The following is a 16,497-nucleotide window of genomic DNA, read 5'->3' as shown; positions in this document are numbered from 1 at the left end:
GTTAATAATAGACTGAATTTTAGCCTGACAACATCCTTTTAAGTAGATCAGACTCACACATGCAAAAGCCTACGCCCTGCAGTATAAAACGGTGTGTGAACATGTGAAAGATAGGACTAGGTGTGTACAAGCCTTTCCTACGAGTGTCTAGAAGCCCCAGCAGCAACGATACTCACGTTGGCAATGTCCCCAAGCCAAACGGGCCCAGCCCCAGCAGCAGTCAATTCTACTTCCAAACCGGCACAGTCCTGTGGAAGAGACTATTTGTCTGGGCCACCTGAACAAGACATTTCAAAAAAGTCTGGTGAAATGTTTTGAAACCATTCCATATAAAGAAAAACACATGAAGAAAAAAAAAATCTTTCCCGCACAGAGGTTTTTGTGGTAAACAAGAACTGCTCTGGGTTGAGTCTATGATATTCCTGTCATTAAAACAGCATGCAGGTGGGAAATTGTAAATAGCTATAGGCAAAAAGGGGAAGAGATAATTAGACTAACTTTGTAAAGCCTGAAACAATTGACGTGCTTTGCAACATGCTCACTGCTGCCGCTCGCAGGTCGGCATTAAACAGTTCCAGAAGTTTGGAACAGAGGATCTATGATGGGAAATAAAACACCATCACAGAGTGTCAGCATTGATTTTTTTTCACAGCGTATCGCCACATTTTCTCACTGAAGGAAAAAAAAAAAAATAAATCAAAACTAAAGCTTCTTGTACTGTTAAAGTGTATAAATACAAAAGGAGAGCTAGTGCAAGAGTGAATAGATGCAAAAGGAAAAAAAGAGAGCACGCAGTCTTAGGCAGTTCCGAAGTATTGTCGGGAGTTGTTAATGCTTCTTAAGGACAAACTAGAGTAAAGCAAGCAGTTCAGCGGAGCAGACCCGAGGGAGCAATGTTGGCAGAGGGGCCCCGGAGCCCCCGGCACGGCTCTGTGGGCACCCCGAGGCATTCCGAGTGGCACCGCCGCTACACCTGACGCGGCTCAGCACCGGGCATCGGGCGCAGCGCCTCTCCAAGCGTTCCCTTTCACCTCGCTTCACGTTAAAACTTGAGCTGCGAGCCTCCTCCGCCTCTTGTTTCAAGTGCCTCGAGGCGTCAATAAACCGATTTTTATTTCCCCAGCACGCCAGGCGCTTCGGTTTTAATCCCGACTTCGGGACGGGGAGGACGGAAGGAGCCCCCCGCCGCCATTTCGCACCCTGCGGTCTCGGCTCCGGCTCGGCCGTGCCCGAGGCGACCCCCGCTCGCCGCCCCCTGCCCGCCGGGCTCCTACCTTCTGTCAAACTCCCCGGCAGCCCCCAGGGAGAGGCAGGAGGCCAGCAGCAGCCGCAGGGAGAGCTCCATGGCCGGCGGGGCTCCCCGCCGCGCCGCCCCGGGACCGTGCCGCTGAGGGGGGGGAGCGGGAGCGGGACCGTGAGGGGGCTCCGGCTGCCGCCGACCCCGGCTGGACTGCGGAAAGCTGCGGAGCGGCGGCGGCGGCGAGCCCCTGGGTGCGGAGGAGGCGCCGCTGAGGGGCGGCGGCGCCGCCCGCAGCCGGTAGGGGCGCCCGGTTTCGGGCCGCCCGCCTCCGGGCCGCCCGCCTCCACGGCCCGGCCCCGGGGTCTGCTGCCCCGGGGGGACCCGCATCCCCGGGGGCGAGGGGGGGGACAGGAAGAAGGGGGGGGTTGGCTGGGGAAGAGGTTCGTGCTTTTGGGTCCGGAGGTGAGGCAGGCAGCCCTCCCGGGGAGCGGAGTCCGTGTGGGAAGGTGAAAGGGTTACGATGTGGCCTTCTTTTGCCCACCGGAGTTCTCCCAGTATAATGCTTCCCAAGAGAATTAAAGGTTTGCGTTGTTTTGTTCTGGCTTAAATACTTTTAGTATCTCTCTGATGTTGCCATGTGACAGCATCCCAGCCCCTGGCCTGACAAAAAAGCAACAAGTTTCCACACGACCCACGCACCACTACCACCAGCGATGACTCCAGCTGTGTGCTACACTAAAACCCTGAAATATGGCAGCCAGTTCCAGTTCATTTCTCTGAACTTCTGGGACTTACTGAGGGACACTTTTAAATAACTTGTCACCAGTTTAGGGTCAAAGCTGCTCTGAGGTCTCTCTGATTACAGACAGATGGGCCAACAGCTTGGACCACGTTGCAGCATTGGTTTTGATTTGTGCCCGAGTCAGGGCTAAGTCTCATCAGCTGTTCTCACAAGGGTCAGGCTACAGCTTAGACCCCGAAAACAAAGATCTTCCGCTTTGCGCTGTAACAAAAAGCCAAACCCTTTACAGAGCACTGAGAAGCCAGCTTCCTGAAATATGATTTCAGGCTTCAGGGTTGAGCTGGGAGTTCTGCTCAGAGCATTTTGCACCTTCGAAATGCTCCACAGATATTCAAGCAACATGGCAAAGGCAAAGACCTTTTGCACAAAGTACGAATTGTGCTGGTGAGCTTTGTAAAATTACACCTTCTCTCAGAGCAGTTTTACCGCTTATCGCTGAAGTTTGCAGCAGAATGCCCTCCGCTCCTTCACTTAATCTTTGTCATCTTTTCAGGACCATACTTTCCCTGTGCTAACCTTTCTGTCCACAGTCTCAACCCAACACTATTCAGACAGAGAAAAAAAAAATTGTGAAGAGCTGATGATTCTGCAAGATGCTTGTTACCTGTGCTTGGATAGCAAACCCCTCTGGACGACTTAGCTAGAGACAAAAACTACACCAGAGACCAAACCTTGTTCCCTTCATCCACATCAGGAGAAGCTGATAACCAAACACTGAAGGCAATAATGCAGTAGCATTTGGGAAAGACAGGAGAGCATCTGGCTGAGATTAGATTCTTGCTGAAATAGAGAGTTGATTTCCAGCTCTTGACTGATTGATTACATTTTTCCCCCACTCACATACGTGATGTGGGATCATCCCACAGCTCTTGCAGAATAAATTTAGTGTCAAGATTTTATGGGCAAAAGGAATAAATCCTACATGTGATAGCCACAGGGATTTCTCTCTGGTACCAGCATCTGGTTGCACCTCTCCAACACACAGAAGGAAAATGCCCACAAATTACACTGCAGCCACATTCAGGACAGGTGCCTAAAGCAACATTTCAACTTCATTGTGAATAAAGGTCTAGGGCAACCTGACACTTTCCCTCGAATGTCCAAAAGGACATGTCAAAGTCAAATCCATTCACACTACTCTGCATTTTGTAGTGGTACTTCAGTGCAGAGCAACTTTTAAGCACATGCTGCTCCTTTAAAGCGCATATACTCACAAATGTAATAAGATTACTTAATCTCTCCAGCCTGCACTCAGTATTTCAGATTTCCTCTGCGGTGTTTGGTATTCTTGTATGTTAATACTAGTGTGCTGGTGGGACATGGTGCCTACTTCAAATAGGCATGTCTGCTGTTGGTTAACTTCTGCTGTCTTTAAAATTTGTTTTGGAATATCAGCCTGAAAAAAAAAAAAAATTACCAGACACTGGAAGACCACATATTGCACTTCCATACCCATCAATGGGACTAATATCCAGCCATTTCTGAATTCACTTATTTTGGCAATGCTTTATCTATGTCAGGGGAGTTTTCTTAACAAGGTAAGGTACACTACATTGAGAGCAGAGGAAGAGTCTGATGCACTTGGTGATAAGAAAGCAGAGAGTGGAGAAATGCTCTGAAGAGTGGGGCTTGCTAGTCCTGCTGCAGGGAGGGTAAAGGTGGTGGTGACAACCGCTGCTTCTGGGATGGTAAGCATTACTGTACTGTCATGCAAAGCATGCAGGAATATGTTTAATATACCACTTAGTAGAGTAGCTGGTATTTCTCCCCCAAAAGTACACCACAGTGTTAAACTTTGTTATATAAGTTGCTTACAACATTATTTAACTGCTACTATAAGTACCATCAACTAAGAAAGAATGTAAGCAACAGGAAACCCGCTTATAATTAAATGATGCTCACATAGGTTCATTTCATTAGAGGGAACTTCCTTCTATGCCAGGGAATTGTTCTGCACGAACACCACTTTCTTTTAATTCAGTTGGAGAAGGACTATGTCCAGGCTGTCTCAGTGTTAAAAACTTCAGCTAAATAGAGGTTTCTAAGACATCCCTTGTGGATGGTTTTTCTTGGGGGGAATTTCTGGAATACTCTCTAGTATTGACTGGACAACCAATAAAAAGAGAAAAGAGAAAAACAGAAAAGAGAGCTGAAAAGGTACCAGTGGTAGGTATTTTAGAATGACAAATATTGGTAGAGATGATGAATGGTAGAATATGGTTGATATGACAAGTCATACAGAAGCAACTTCAAATTTCATCTTCATTGTCACAGGCAGCTGTAAATTAGACATAAATGCAATAGTAGCAGACACCACCTTTGGCCAATCTACGGTCAAGTAACTTTTCTTTAAGGGAGGCATTAGTTACCTCTAGCAAAATGCCCTTTTAAATATTAATTTTCTCTTTTGTGTCTTAAAATGCATTACAAATATTAATAAAGTCCTCTATTCAGCTGAATCAAGCAATACTTTCTGTGACTCTCAGTGTACATAAGCAGACATTAAGGAACAGAAAGTGATGTTTCCCACAAATCAAGTCATCTGTCATCAAAACAGAAACAGACCTCCTGTTTTCCAATTTCATATTTAAACCACAAATCCATCCTTCCGTCTAAGTATTCCAGCCTCATTGAGACTATGGTAACCACAAATACCATGCTATCCCAAGTCACTAAATCACGCTATGACATATGTGTAAAATATGGTGTACTTGGTTTGTAGTTGATGGCATACATTATCATATTCTCCACTTGTGATGCTAAAACGTGCCTACTTTTGGAAAAAAAAAAAAAGGAAAGAACCAAACCAAGTCCAAATTATCTATGAAACTTTCGATGTCATTACTTTTCTTCTGGGTGATGAAATTCTGCTTTTCAACCAACTTAACATTGGTAAGTATGATAAGTACTTAATATATTTAAAAGTAGTATTTATTGAGTAATTATTATCTCAAGCATATGCTAGGTGACAACCTCTGTCAGTGCCACACTAATAAGAAAACTGTGAGGCATCAAGAAGACCCAGTAACTACAGCTAAATCTAACTTGGTACTCCACCTCCTTGTCAGTAAATTTACCGAAAAGGGTAAAGTCATCAAAACTATCAAACACTGTAGTATCAATCAATTACCTTCTGTACAGATGAACATCGTGCTTTGGAAATACTAATTCAAAGGCTCCCAGATGCTTTTTCTGCATTTTCTCTTACTAATTATTTGCTTTTTGAAACAAGCTTTTTCTACACATCCTTCTCACGTTTCTACAAAATCCTTCTTTAAAACTGTGATATTTGTGTTGATGTTTCCTGCATTTCATTACAGTGCGAGCTGTACTTCTTTTCCCCTGTAAATAAACAATAGTTTTCCATTCAAAGCCCAGTAAAATTCCCTATTCCTTTCTGTATATATCTTTTGAACATACAGCTACTTGATCAATTCTTGTATCAAAGGTGTTTTCCATTGAGGACGAGAATTATAATCCCCCAAACTTAACGTTACCCTATTTATTAGAAATTTGCTCTACTTAGCCTCACTTGAAGCACAATCATTGAATACAGAAAAATCTGTGCTTGATGCAAGAGACATCTTCATCAGCACAGTGAGGGACAGCATAGCCAGCTTTACAAAATTATGGCAAACTGCCTGCACCGAGAGCAGCCTCGTGCACCCTGCTGCTCTCAGTAATGCTAGCAATGAATGGGATGCCACTGTTGGAGAACATGGGTTTGAGAAGGTTTTTTTTGTGGACAAAACTACAGACTACCTTCCATTGATCCAGACTTGCAGGCTGTCACAAAGGCAGAACTGGGATGAGTTCTGCATCCAAGAGAAACAATTGTGAATGCCTTCACAGACTGAGCAGAAAAACGTGCATATGACCTCTAATGCTGTCTGAAAAACAGAGAAAGAGAAGAAAGCGTTAGGAATCTGTTGAATAAATGATTGACACACTATTTTGTTCAGTCAGCACTGAATAAAATGCCTCCAACAGTACATTAGCATCATTACTGTCTGCACCAGGTTGGTCAGCTCTCATTCACTGCTGTAGTTCAGTCAGCCTTTGGGAAAGCCATCACAACAAACCAGCTGGGCTCAGTGATAAGGATGCAGGGCTGTTTCCTAAGGAGTACAGCTTTGTCATACTTCTGTAAAGGGGTTTTCCAAACAATCTTTGTAAGGTCCTACTATTCCCTTAATACGATGAATTCAACACAACTACTATAGCTTTATGGCCTGTTTTGCAAATGGTACTACAGCTCCCCATAGAATCATAAAATATCCTGAGTTGGAAGGGACCCAAAAAGATCATCAAGTCCAGCTCCTGGCACCACACAGGTCTACCCAAAAATTCAGACCATATGACTAAAAAGCACAGTCTGAATGCTTCTTAAACCCCGACAGGCTTGGTGCTGTGACTACGTCACTGGGGAGCCTGTTCCAGTGTGTGACAACCCTCTTGGTGAAGAGCATTTCCCTGATATCCATGCTTGGTTTTAAACTCTGCAGCCAATGTCTGATACTGTTTCCTTTCCTCTGGAAACCAAACACTTCAATGCAAGAAAACTGTTCCATGCATCACTAGTGCATCATCACCTAAATCATTTCATTATCACCTCTATGGGCTATATGTATGCATACTTGGCAGTCAAAATGAGAGAAGAAAACTGAGGCACAAGTGAGCCGTTTAGGATGATAAGCAATTAACAAAAAATATTACTTACACTGGTAAGAAAATGCACACACTCTGGAACAACCCTAATCAACAGTTTACTGACTTTTTCATGGGCATGAAGTGGACAAAAACTTTCTGTTTAACAATATTAAAGGCTGATGACAGATTCTTAAAGAAAAAGCAAAAATCAAGTCATCAAATTACTACCTATAACTAAGTAAGAATATAGAGCATAACACAACGGGAGAAGATTCACATATGTCCTACAGAAGATAACAATTAAAAAGCTGTTAAGAATCCAAAAACCACAAGGACGTGAGCTGAAACCAAACTTAACCTCATACTTTCTGCTGTAACTTTAACAAAAGAAAAAGGCTACATTAACTGAAGGGATCTCCATGAAGTCATGTTCTCAACCACAGTTCTAATGTAAGCTAATTTAAATCAAGCAGGCTGTTTTGTATGTTACCTGAAATAATTACAGACTCTACTTGAGTTTTCTCTTTCTGCTTAACCTTCATATGTCCAGACTGCAAACTATAGCTTCTTCGGCTGCTTAAGAATTTTAACATAAAAGAACAGCCATATATCAGCATGAAAAGTTATCAGAATCGTCTTTTGGACAAAAGAAGAAAATGAAATCAATCTGGCACAGCATGGATTCAATTGATTCTGCCCATGAAATACACTTCTAACAGCAAGAAATACAGTGGTCGATGCAGAACCAGAAGGAAATGATTTACAGTAGCCTAAGAAAACAGCCTTGACTACCACGCTGTTTTTATAACTTTGTTTTTCTCCATGTCTTAGACTCATTGCCAATATCAGGAAGGGAAAAAAAAGTTGCAGAGCCATACACTAATACAGGTATGCTGCCTGACGACGCCTTTCCAGGGAAAAGTGATCAAGCACTATTTTCACCTGATTCTTTGGATTGTTTTTCTTTTTTCATACTGAACCTGAATTGCTGTGTAAATTCCGGTAAAGATGGAATAAATTAGGTTAAAATATATAAATCACTCTGGGTCCTGATATTCCTTCTGTTTCAGTTGGTTTCAGGCATTGCAACTTCGCTTGCCTGAGCTGTAGCTATGTAGCGAGATGCATTTTCTCACACTGGTTGCTGATAAATTGACTTAGACCTACCGACATGAATGAGTTTACGTTGCTGCTCTCAAGAAAAGAATGGGCTTGTCTAATTCATTGAACTGCTTATTTAATTTCCATCTTGTTTTGCCATACAGGTAATTCCTAGTACATTCTGAGATGTGGGGCAAGTGGGGGTAGTAGGCTGGAAAGCCTACTCAAAAGGAAAGCTTTCAGATAATTACAATAACAATTGACCAAGCTCCTCTGTTCAACTGTATGCAACTGTAATCTCCAAAAGAACTTTTAACAGTTCAATTAAGATGGACAGTTGATAATTTCTACTGCTGTTTCACAGAATGGTTGAGGATGTAAGGGACCTCTGGAGGTCACCTGGTCCAACCCCCCTGCTCCAGCACTGCTGCATAGGTCTGTTTGCCCAGGTCCATGTTTGGAGGGCTTTAGAGCATCTCCAAGAAAGGAGGCTTCACAACCTCTCCATTCAACCTGTGCCACCTGCTCAGTCACCACCTTCGTAGATTTAAAATAATATAGTTTCCTGACAGTCACACAGTACCACCTGCATTTCACTTTGTGCCCACTTCCTCTTGTCCTCTCACTGGGCACCACTGAAAAGAGCCTGGCTCTGTCCTCTCTGCATCCTCCCTGCTCTCATTTGGGCTGTCATTTTTCATTCAGCTGTAACTACTTAAATACCGTGGAGACACCTTTCAAAACCCATCAAATACAAGCAGAAACACCCCAGCAGCTGTTGGAGCAGCTGCCCCTGCCAGCATAGAGACTTCAACCCAAACAGAGCCTAGGACAGTGGATGCAGCTCTGGAAGTCCCAGGCCGCAGGGAATGCCCCAAGGCTGGGAGAGAAGGTCTTCTTTTCTGCAGGAGGTGTGTGGATGCTGAAGAGCTGCACCACCAAGTGGAAGAGTTACCACAGAAAGTCACAATCTGTGTGATATCAGAGGCAATGAAAGAGATAGACAGGATCCTCCCAGATATAAAAGAGCCTCAGGCCCCAGCTGCAGTGGAGATCGGCAGAGTCTATCCCTCACATAAGATAAATAGTTCAATATTATGTTAGCACAGATTTTTAAATGGTAATGCACTGGGACAATCCTGGGTCAGGTCCCCAGATTCTGTAAAATAAATAGCTCTGCTAACCTCAGTGGAACTAACAATTTATATCATTAAAGTTTTCATATGTTTTAAGTCAAAACCAAAAAAAAAAGATCCAATAGAAGTACAGTCTAGTAACAGTTGCATACAGCACGTGGCTGGTATGACGATTATTGTACAGCTGCTGCAAGCCTTTTAATGCCTTTCAGCATTACAGGGTTTATTTGTGGTTTTCATTAGGTAGGATGTGAGAGACTTTAAAATGTCCGCGGAATTCCCGTCTTCAGAATACACTATGAGAGACAAGAGGATGGAAAAGATTTAAGATGGGTTTAAGTGCTTAGTATGAAAGGAAATGAAGCAGTTTCTGGGTTATCTACAGGTCTGGTAAAGAGTTACTGACTCCGCTAAAACACTGCAGTAATATTCAAATGTACTTCGTGCTATGTTCTTGAAACTGTATATTCAAAAACAGTAACTCTAAACAACACTTCTGAACATTTCTACAGGTTTTTATTGATACTTTTGGAAAGGAGACAATAAATTTGGGGCTCAGTTTTAACATACAATTGGACACGTGCCTCAACTGTCTAACTAAGCCAGCATTCTCCTTAACTGAGATTTCCATAAGCTAGAGAAATACAGTAGTTCTGGCTGAGATGGACTGGGAACTGCAGACTAAGTTTTTTTCATCAGCAATAAAGATATCCTGCAGCAGGAAAAGTGAGAAAATTTCAGGAACAGAAAACAAAATGTGACTGCTTGCATGAAAGGAGAGGGAAAGCCTAAGAAAGAGACTGGAGCAAATCTGCTGACATTTTTTAGAACTGGCTTGCAGACCATATCAAAATGTCCTAGGCCAAGTGAAAAAAAGTCCAAATTTAGAGGGCCCTGTAAAGCTTTAAATAGCAGAATTCACAGGTAACAGAATTAATGACACAATTAGTGCACAGGCAGACGATGGAACTAGCACAAAGGGGTAAGAGTTGAATCCTGTCACATTTAAGAAAGTACATTTCGTTCTTGTCTCTTTACTTCTAATACATAAATAACTGACTGGTAACCGTGCTTGGTCAAGTAGGGGAAATATTAGAGCTGGAAGACAGAGAAGAAAGTGCCCATAAAAAGCTCTGCCTTCTTTCAAGAACTATAGCCTAAAATACTCTAAAATATTTTGCAATGATCTGAATAATGTAATTGTTAACCTTCAAACTCACAAACTGCCAGCTCTCAATGGCAGAGGGAAGCTATAGAGATAAATGAGCTGTCATTTTTCCTGTGAGTGCAGATAAAGAATGTCAGCTGCCCACCAGAAAATTAGACTGGCAAGCTTGCATAGGTCTCAGTTTCTGCTTTTAATGAAACTAAAAGCAGTGATCATATGAAGAAAAAGGAACACATTTAAAGCATCTTAAATCAGGAAGCAATCAAATTAAGTCCACTTAAAACATCAGATTTGTTCGTACTGTATATGACATTAAAAATGCTAATCTCTGGTTCTTGGCTCCCAGAAGGTTACTATTTTAGGACTCAAACCAACAAATGTTTGAGACCAAACCTAGCTGTATCGAACTTTTAGTTCATTTACTTTATGGATCGTTTCTCCAACATCAACAACATTGCTGACTTGAATAAAAAGTGAGGTGGGCGCACATTTGTAGGACCATTCTACACATTATATGCAATCCCAAAGAACACTGCATCAGTGCACTGCAAAGATGTTTCATTAAGCAGACAGGTCATGGGGATACTATAGAGCCCTCCTGCATGTAGGAGCCTGACTGATTTTCTCACTCTTCACGTAGTGACAGCACAACAGGCTCTGAAGTCCAGCTTAGAATTAAACTAGCATCTCCTGGTTGTTTCTCCTGGTCTGGGTTATTTCTTTCTATTCAGCTTCAAGGGTGTCAACTTCAGCTTCAGATTTCTTGGTTCAAAACAGAAAATTACTAAACAAAGAAAGGTATTTTTTAACCTTCCTAAATATGTGGAAAATGCATACACATAGGGGAGACAGACAGCACTTACAGAAACCCTGCTATGCTTCATGTAAGGCAAGAGTCTAGTAGATTTGATCATCTAGGCATAGAAGTGCTACTGTTCTAACAGAGCCTGAGAGCAATAGCTAACAATCTCTTCTTACTGCTTTCTGCACTGCATTGACTCCTCTCTGCAGATGGAGGCAGGTATTAAATCACAGCAATTTTGTGCACATGTATGCCTATCTATATTTTCATGGTTAACAGGTGACCTTGAAAAAGACAAAAGCATTTTTCAAGATCAGATGCACAAGACTGACTACCCTGAAAATTTTTTAAACTAAACTTTCTGGTGATACAGCAGCAAGTTCTGAATAAGGATGCAGAGTGGAGCTGCGTTAACCTCAGAACTTAAACATTCTCTCTTCTTTCACGCAAGGTAAGTGCTAACATTGAATGAATTACAAGAGTTATGTCCTCCAGATTGACAGTATACACGTCAATAGTATTTATTCTTGTAACAGGAGCGGTTACATTTACTAATTGTGTACAGATATCCTGCTAATATAAGATTATCAGGAGCTAAAATCTGCAATCGGAAATTCTCCCTGTAAGGGTTATTCAGCTGGAGCATGTTTTATTTTAGAGGGCCTTTTGGTATTTATTACAGAGCATATAAAAGTAATCCAATTGTAATAAAGATTCATAAACTAACTGAAGGTTTCAAATTGCATAATTGCTTTAAATCACTTTTAAAAAGATTCTCTTCCAGATTTCTACTTTGAACATGAAATGTTACTCCAACACGGATGAGACATGCTTTTATAATCAAATGTTTGTGTGTAATGGTCAAATGCAAAAAAGAGGAATTAAACGTTTATTTTAGTCTTGATTTTCATCCAATACCTTGGGTAATTTATCCTGAAATTCTAATTATATCCCCCAATACAAGCACTGCAAATATGAAAACTGGGAGAAAAATATATTTACTAGAGCTTTTTTCCTCTGCTTTTTCCAAAGTAAAGAGATGGTTGCAGTCAAATTACTTAATGAAAAGAATTCAGTGTGTCAGCAATCATCCTAACAAAGAAAACATGCCCATTTACAGTATTGTTTAACTATTTCTATAGTTGGTGACCACATTAAACAGGTATTTGAACAGGAACATGCCAGATTAATAAAAACAACCTTCATGGTGCCGAGCACTAGCTATTTCTACGAAATTAGCTAAAAGCATGCAAAATCAGTGTGCAAAAATACATACACCTACTACAACTCCTGGCCTCAGAGGCAACTTACGTGATTTTGTTTAAGAAAGCAATGTCAGTCAGATAGACCAGGAGTTGTCAGCTCACGTCAGCCAAGCAATACATACGTATTATAGCTCAGGAAACATAACACAGCATGAGCATGAAATCAAGTATCTATTCATGGAAGAAATAAAGTTGAAATAATAAAAGTTGATTTTAAGAAATCTCTGGAGACCTCAGGTGAAAGGAAGGCACCCGGGATTTGCAACAGGGATTCAGAACTTTGATTCTTCTGGTTGCCAATACTGGTCCAGACTGGAGGCCTCAGAGAAAGGAGCGACAATGTTGTTAAACGAGCAGCAGTTGTCTCAAAGTTGCTGGCCTAAGTTCTAAAACATGAGGTTTCCATCCCCCATGATCCTTCACTATTGTCTATTTTAACTATGGATAACTTCACTATCTTAAAAAAGCTATTTAAAGCCCTGATTTAAATCTTGGCTCAGTAAGAGTCTGTGATGGGGAATTCCACTGGCTAAGCAGAGATGCCACAAAGAAACACACACATTATAAAAACACTTACCTCGAAGCTTGCAAACTGACTGGTACTCTCACAGTTCTACACTAAGCCCTGAATTGGTTACACTACCCTAGACCACCACTTTTGTATTTTCTTTGCAAAACAATAAGATTCTTTGTATGTAAGCTGTTAAAATCACCTACATGATTTTCTTGACCTCCTGCATGTGTTTAGTATGTATTTTTATATAAACTTAATGCAACCAAGGAGTAGGTCAGCTTGTCACCCAAAAAAACCCACAAACACACACACACACAGGCAAACAAAAAAACACAGGCAGCTCTTATATCTATCGGTTCAAAAAGCCATAGGTAACCCAGAAATGGTCCACAGTCCAGGAAATACCAGATGAAAAACCTCTCTAGAAACAGGCGGAGGGGGAGAGAGGGAGTGAAAATTGCTAGAGGGAGTGAGTTCCACAGCTGGAGTATCTCAAATAACCATCCTCCATTCAGCTCACCCTTCCCTTTCCACATTTACACCCCACTGCTCCTCTCCACATGCTTGCACCAAACGTACCCTGGCTGCCTTGAAAATATTAGGCTAAAACATCTGATAAAAATCAGATGTTCTTCAGTGGCATAGCTACTCTGTGGTGGGTTTTTTTGTTGGTGGTAGTGGTTTGGTTTTTTTTTGAATGAGTAAATTAAAAGTGAATTCAAGACTTGTTCATGTTTATTTCATACACCAGAAAATTTAATTTCCTCCAGGTTTAACATTTCCCATCATACCGTAGCCACAACCTGTCTCCCCTTCTTTGAAGTTGTTCTGTAACCCATGCAAGTCTATAGGACTAGATAGGATGCATCTGAGAGTATTGAGAGGCTGGCTGAAATCTTTACGAGGCTGCTCTTCGACAGGTTGTGAAGCGAGAAGAGGGCTGGCTTCCCCTATGACTTCAGAAAGACAATTCTTACAGCAAGAAGGACAACACAAGCAGCTCCAAGCAGGTCACCCTCACTTCCATCCCTGGGAAAATTATGGAGCAAGGCCTATTGGAAGCCTTCAAACCTGACAAGTCAATAATTTCCATTTAACTTTGTAGCCTCCTTAAATAACAGGTATTATCTTTCAGCACAAGTTCTAAAACCACCCAAATTCTCTCCCTTTTCTTACCTGCTGCATTACTTTAGGAACAACTGTTCTGGCATATCAATCCTCAACCATTCCAAAATGCCTGCCCGGTACACCTCTAACTGGAGTCATGCCAAGGTCTTTGATATGCTACTGTGTTGGGGTCAAGAAAATCTGACCCCATTTGAAATCATTGAAATCAAGAAAATTACTGAAATCCTAAGGAAAAAAACACAAACTGGGAAATGCATCAAAATCTGGGCATCAAGACAATGCTGGGGATAAAGGAAAGCTAACTTAAGTTTTCTGTTCTATGGCAAAGATGAATTTACTCTCACATTGTTTTATCTAGATATGCCTTCTCCTCTTTGTTGCTTTCACATTATGAAGCTGACTTCGCCTCTTCTGTCCATTACTGGGCGGTTGCATCTCTTTAATGTAAAAGAGAATTATATTGCAATATTTGAAAGCGTTTGAACTCCAAATACAGGGTGATACTCATAACGGTTCATAGTAATTTACTTTATCTTCATAAATTTGGAAATAAATTTCTTCCAAAACCCCCCAGTTTTAGTTATGTTAAATTACGGTTACAACCCTAAATGCAGCAAAAGCAACCAAATTCTCATAAAAATGTTAAAAATTACAACAATGACATACTAGAATAAAGGGCACTAAGTACACTAGCATGTTATTTCAAATTGACACTTTAATGCTCAGAAAAAGCAGTTAACAATTAAAAATATGCACGGAATGCTGCTCCAACACACCCAGAGTAACAATCTGGTTAGAAAACTAGCACTAAAAGAGGGGGGAGAAATAAAAATGAGTGCTATAATAGCACATTAAGAGAAAGATAAAATGATAATTACTTAGGAGTGAAAGAAGTGTAAGCATTTTAATGTGAATTCATGTTTTTGATGAATTAGAGTTCACAAAAATATTAATAACAGTTTCTAAAATTAGACCTTGGCTTCAGCATATGAAAGAAACACAGCTAAGAAGTGAAAATGCCTTTTCGTCTGTATGCTGAATCTCTTTCTAATCCTTTTACAACTAGCCTGCAGTAGTTCACCCAAATTTTACAGCCACATATATAACAACATAATTATTGAAATTATTTTAGTTCTCACATACGTAAGATTCTCCTGACTTCAAACTCATTTAGTTGCACTCTGATTCTGAAGACAGACAGAACAGAGATTTTTTTCTAAGCTTCAAGAAATGTAACTCAATCCTCAGCAATTTAAAAATACCATATTGGGCACTAGTGTTAATAAATGGATTTCAAACTCAAAGACACCCACGGAAAAGAAGGGATAATTTTAAAAAAGGCAGTATCAGCTGTGATACAAATTGGCAAAAGTTATTTCTGTGCTCCCATGTACTTGCTGTGAATTAAACAAACCATAGGCGGCAGACCTACCATTGTGTGGGTACAGCAGATTTGAAAAGGTGAACAAATGATATCGTGTCGATGTGATATCACCACATCAGCAGCATCATCCAACATTCAGATTTGTTAAGTGAAAAACAGTAAAGGTTGGTCTCTGCAGGTGGCGTATCTATGTATTTTGATTAGGATGTAGCTCAGTTTTTATTTTTATTTTTTAACATTTTTGTGGTAGATCTGATAAAACTGGGTTGCAATACATCTTACGTGTTTTTGTCCCATATACATGTGCAGCATCTCAGGCCCATGGAATGCTTCCTTAGTGCTAAAAGGATCATGTTTCCATTGCAAACATGCTTCCTGTTGGACTGGGGACACTTGGTACACCTCTTCAGGACATCATTGCTTTATTATGCATCGGTACTTACATAAACCATGACCCATGCCACTTGCACGTCTGCTCCGCTCTGCATCTACCAGCTCTATCAGTCTGTGAAAGAACAAAGAGCTCACACTGGATATTTTTTTCTTCAAGTTCTGCATTCTGTGCCCATTTTCTGTTCTGCTGTGTGCATGTCTACTTTAGCAACTTAGAGAACTGCAAAAGATTTCTGCTGTTGTTCAAATCCAATAAATGTAAAATAGGTCAAGAGCTTTTCATTGGGATGTCATGACTCCAATATAGTCTACAGATTCTATTAGCCAAATCTCAGTAAACCTCAGAACGTCACTTTAACCCCCCACAAAAAAGATTAGTATTAACATATAAAACTAGCTCAAATGTTCTTAAAATAGAAGCCTCTTAAAACTTTGCAAATACCCACAATAGTGAGGTCTAAATATAGAAAGGTCTCAGTACGTAAAAATAATAAGTCAGGTGTCATGCACATTAAAGTCAGTGGATGAAAATCTATTATCTTGGAGATGCATCATGGAGAGTTACCATCTTCAGCGCAGCCGTGCCTTCAGCCCTCATGTATCTTGAGTAAGCATCAAAGCGTCATCCTAATGCTTAAAATTCAAAGGAACTCTATCACTCAAGGAAGAATGATCAATTTATCACAATCAATGTGATAGTAAAACTGCTGGAGCAATCTACCAGGCAAAGACAGAGGCAGTGTCACTTCCTGGAAATAAGATTTAATGTACGAGCACTGGAGATACAGTTACTCTTGGGCTGTCACCAATAAACAAGACTAATTCAAAGTAAGTTTCATTTGACATATCAGGTTCATGTTTCTACATGATACTGAAAAGCTTTTTCCTTAAAAAAAAAAAGCACTAAAATTAAT

The 16,497-nt window shown here is 41.0% G+C and overlaps 1 protein-coding gene across 4 annotated transcripts in view; it reads right to left on the bottom strand.

Moving 5' to 3' along the window:
* The window catches only part of NPNT (nephronectin), a 50,700-nt gene extending 49,155 nt beyond the window's left edge, over window positions 1-1,545 (bottom strand). The window contains exons 1-2 of one of the 4 annotated variants that reach the window (XM_066996836.1): window positions 1,275-1,545; window positions 177-277 (exon numbers count right to left, since the gene is read on the bottom strand). In XM_066996836.1, coding sequence (XP_066852937.1) covers window positions 177-277; window positions 1,275-1,345 — 172 coding nt within the window. In that variant the 5' untranslated portion in view covers window positions 1,346-1,545. The remainder of the gene's footprint in view (window positions 1-176; window positions 278-1,274) is intronic. The other 3 variants (XM_066996837.1, XM_048066440.2, XM_048066441.2) reach the window with 3 other exon arrangements.
* Between the last annotated feature and the right edge of the window lie 14,952 nt (window positions 1,546-16,497).

The sequence above is a fragment of the Anser cygnoides genome, chromosome 4 (assembly GCF_040182565.1).
Source record: "Anser cygnoides isolate HZ-2024a breed goose chromosome 4, Taihu_goose_T2T_genome, whole genome shotgun sequence".
NCBI lineage: Eukaryota > Metazoa > Chordata > Aves > Anseriformes > Anatidae > Anser > Anser cygnoides.
This window is presented reverse-complemented; position numbering and strand designations above follow the sequence as displayed.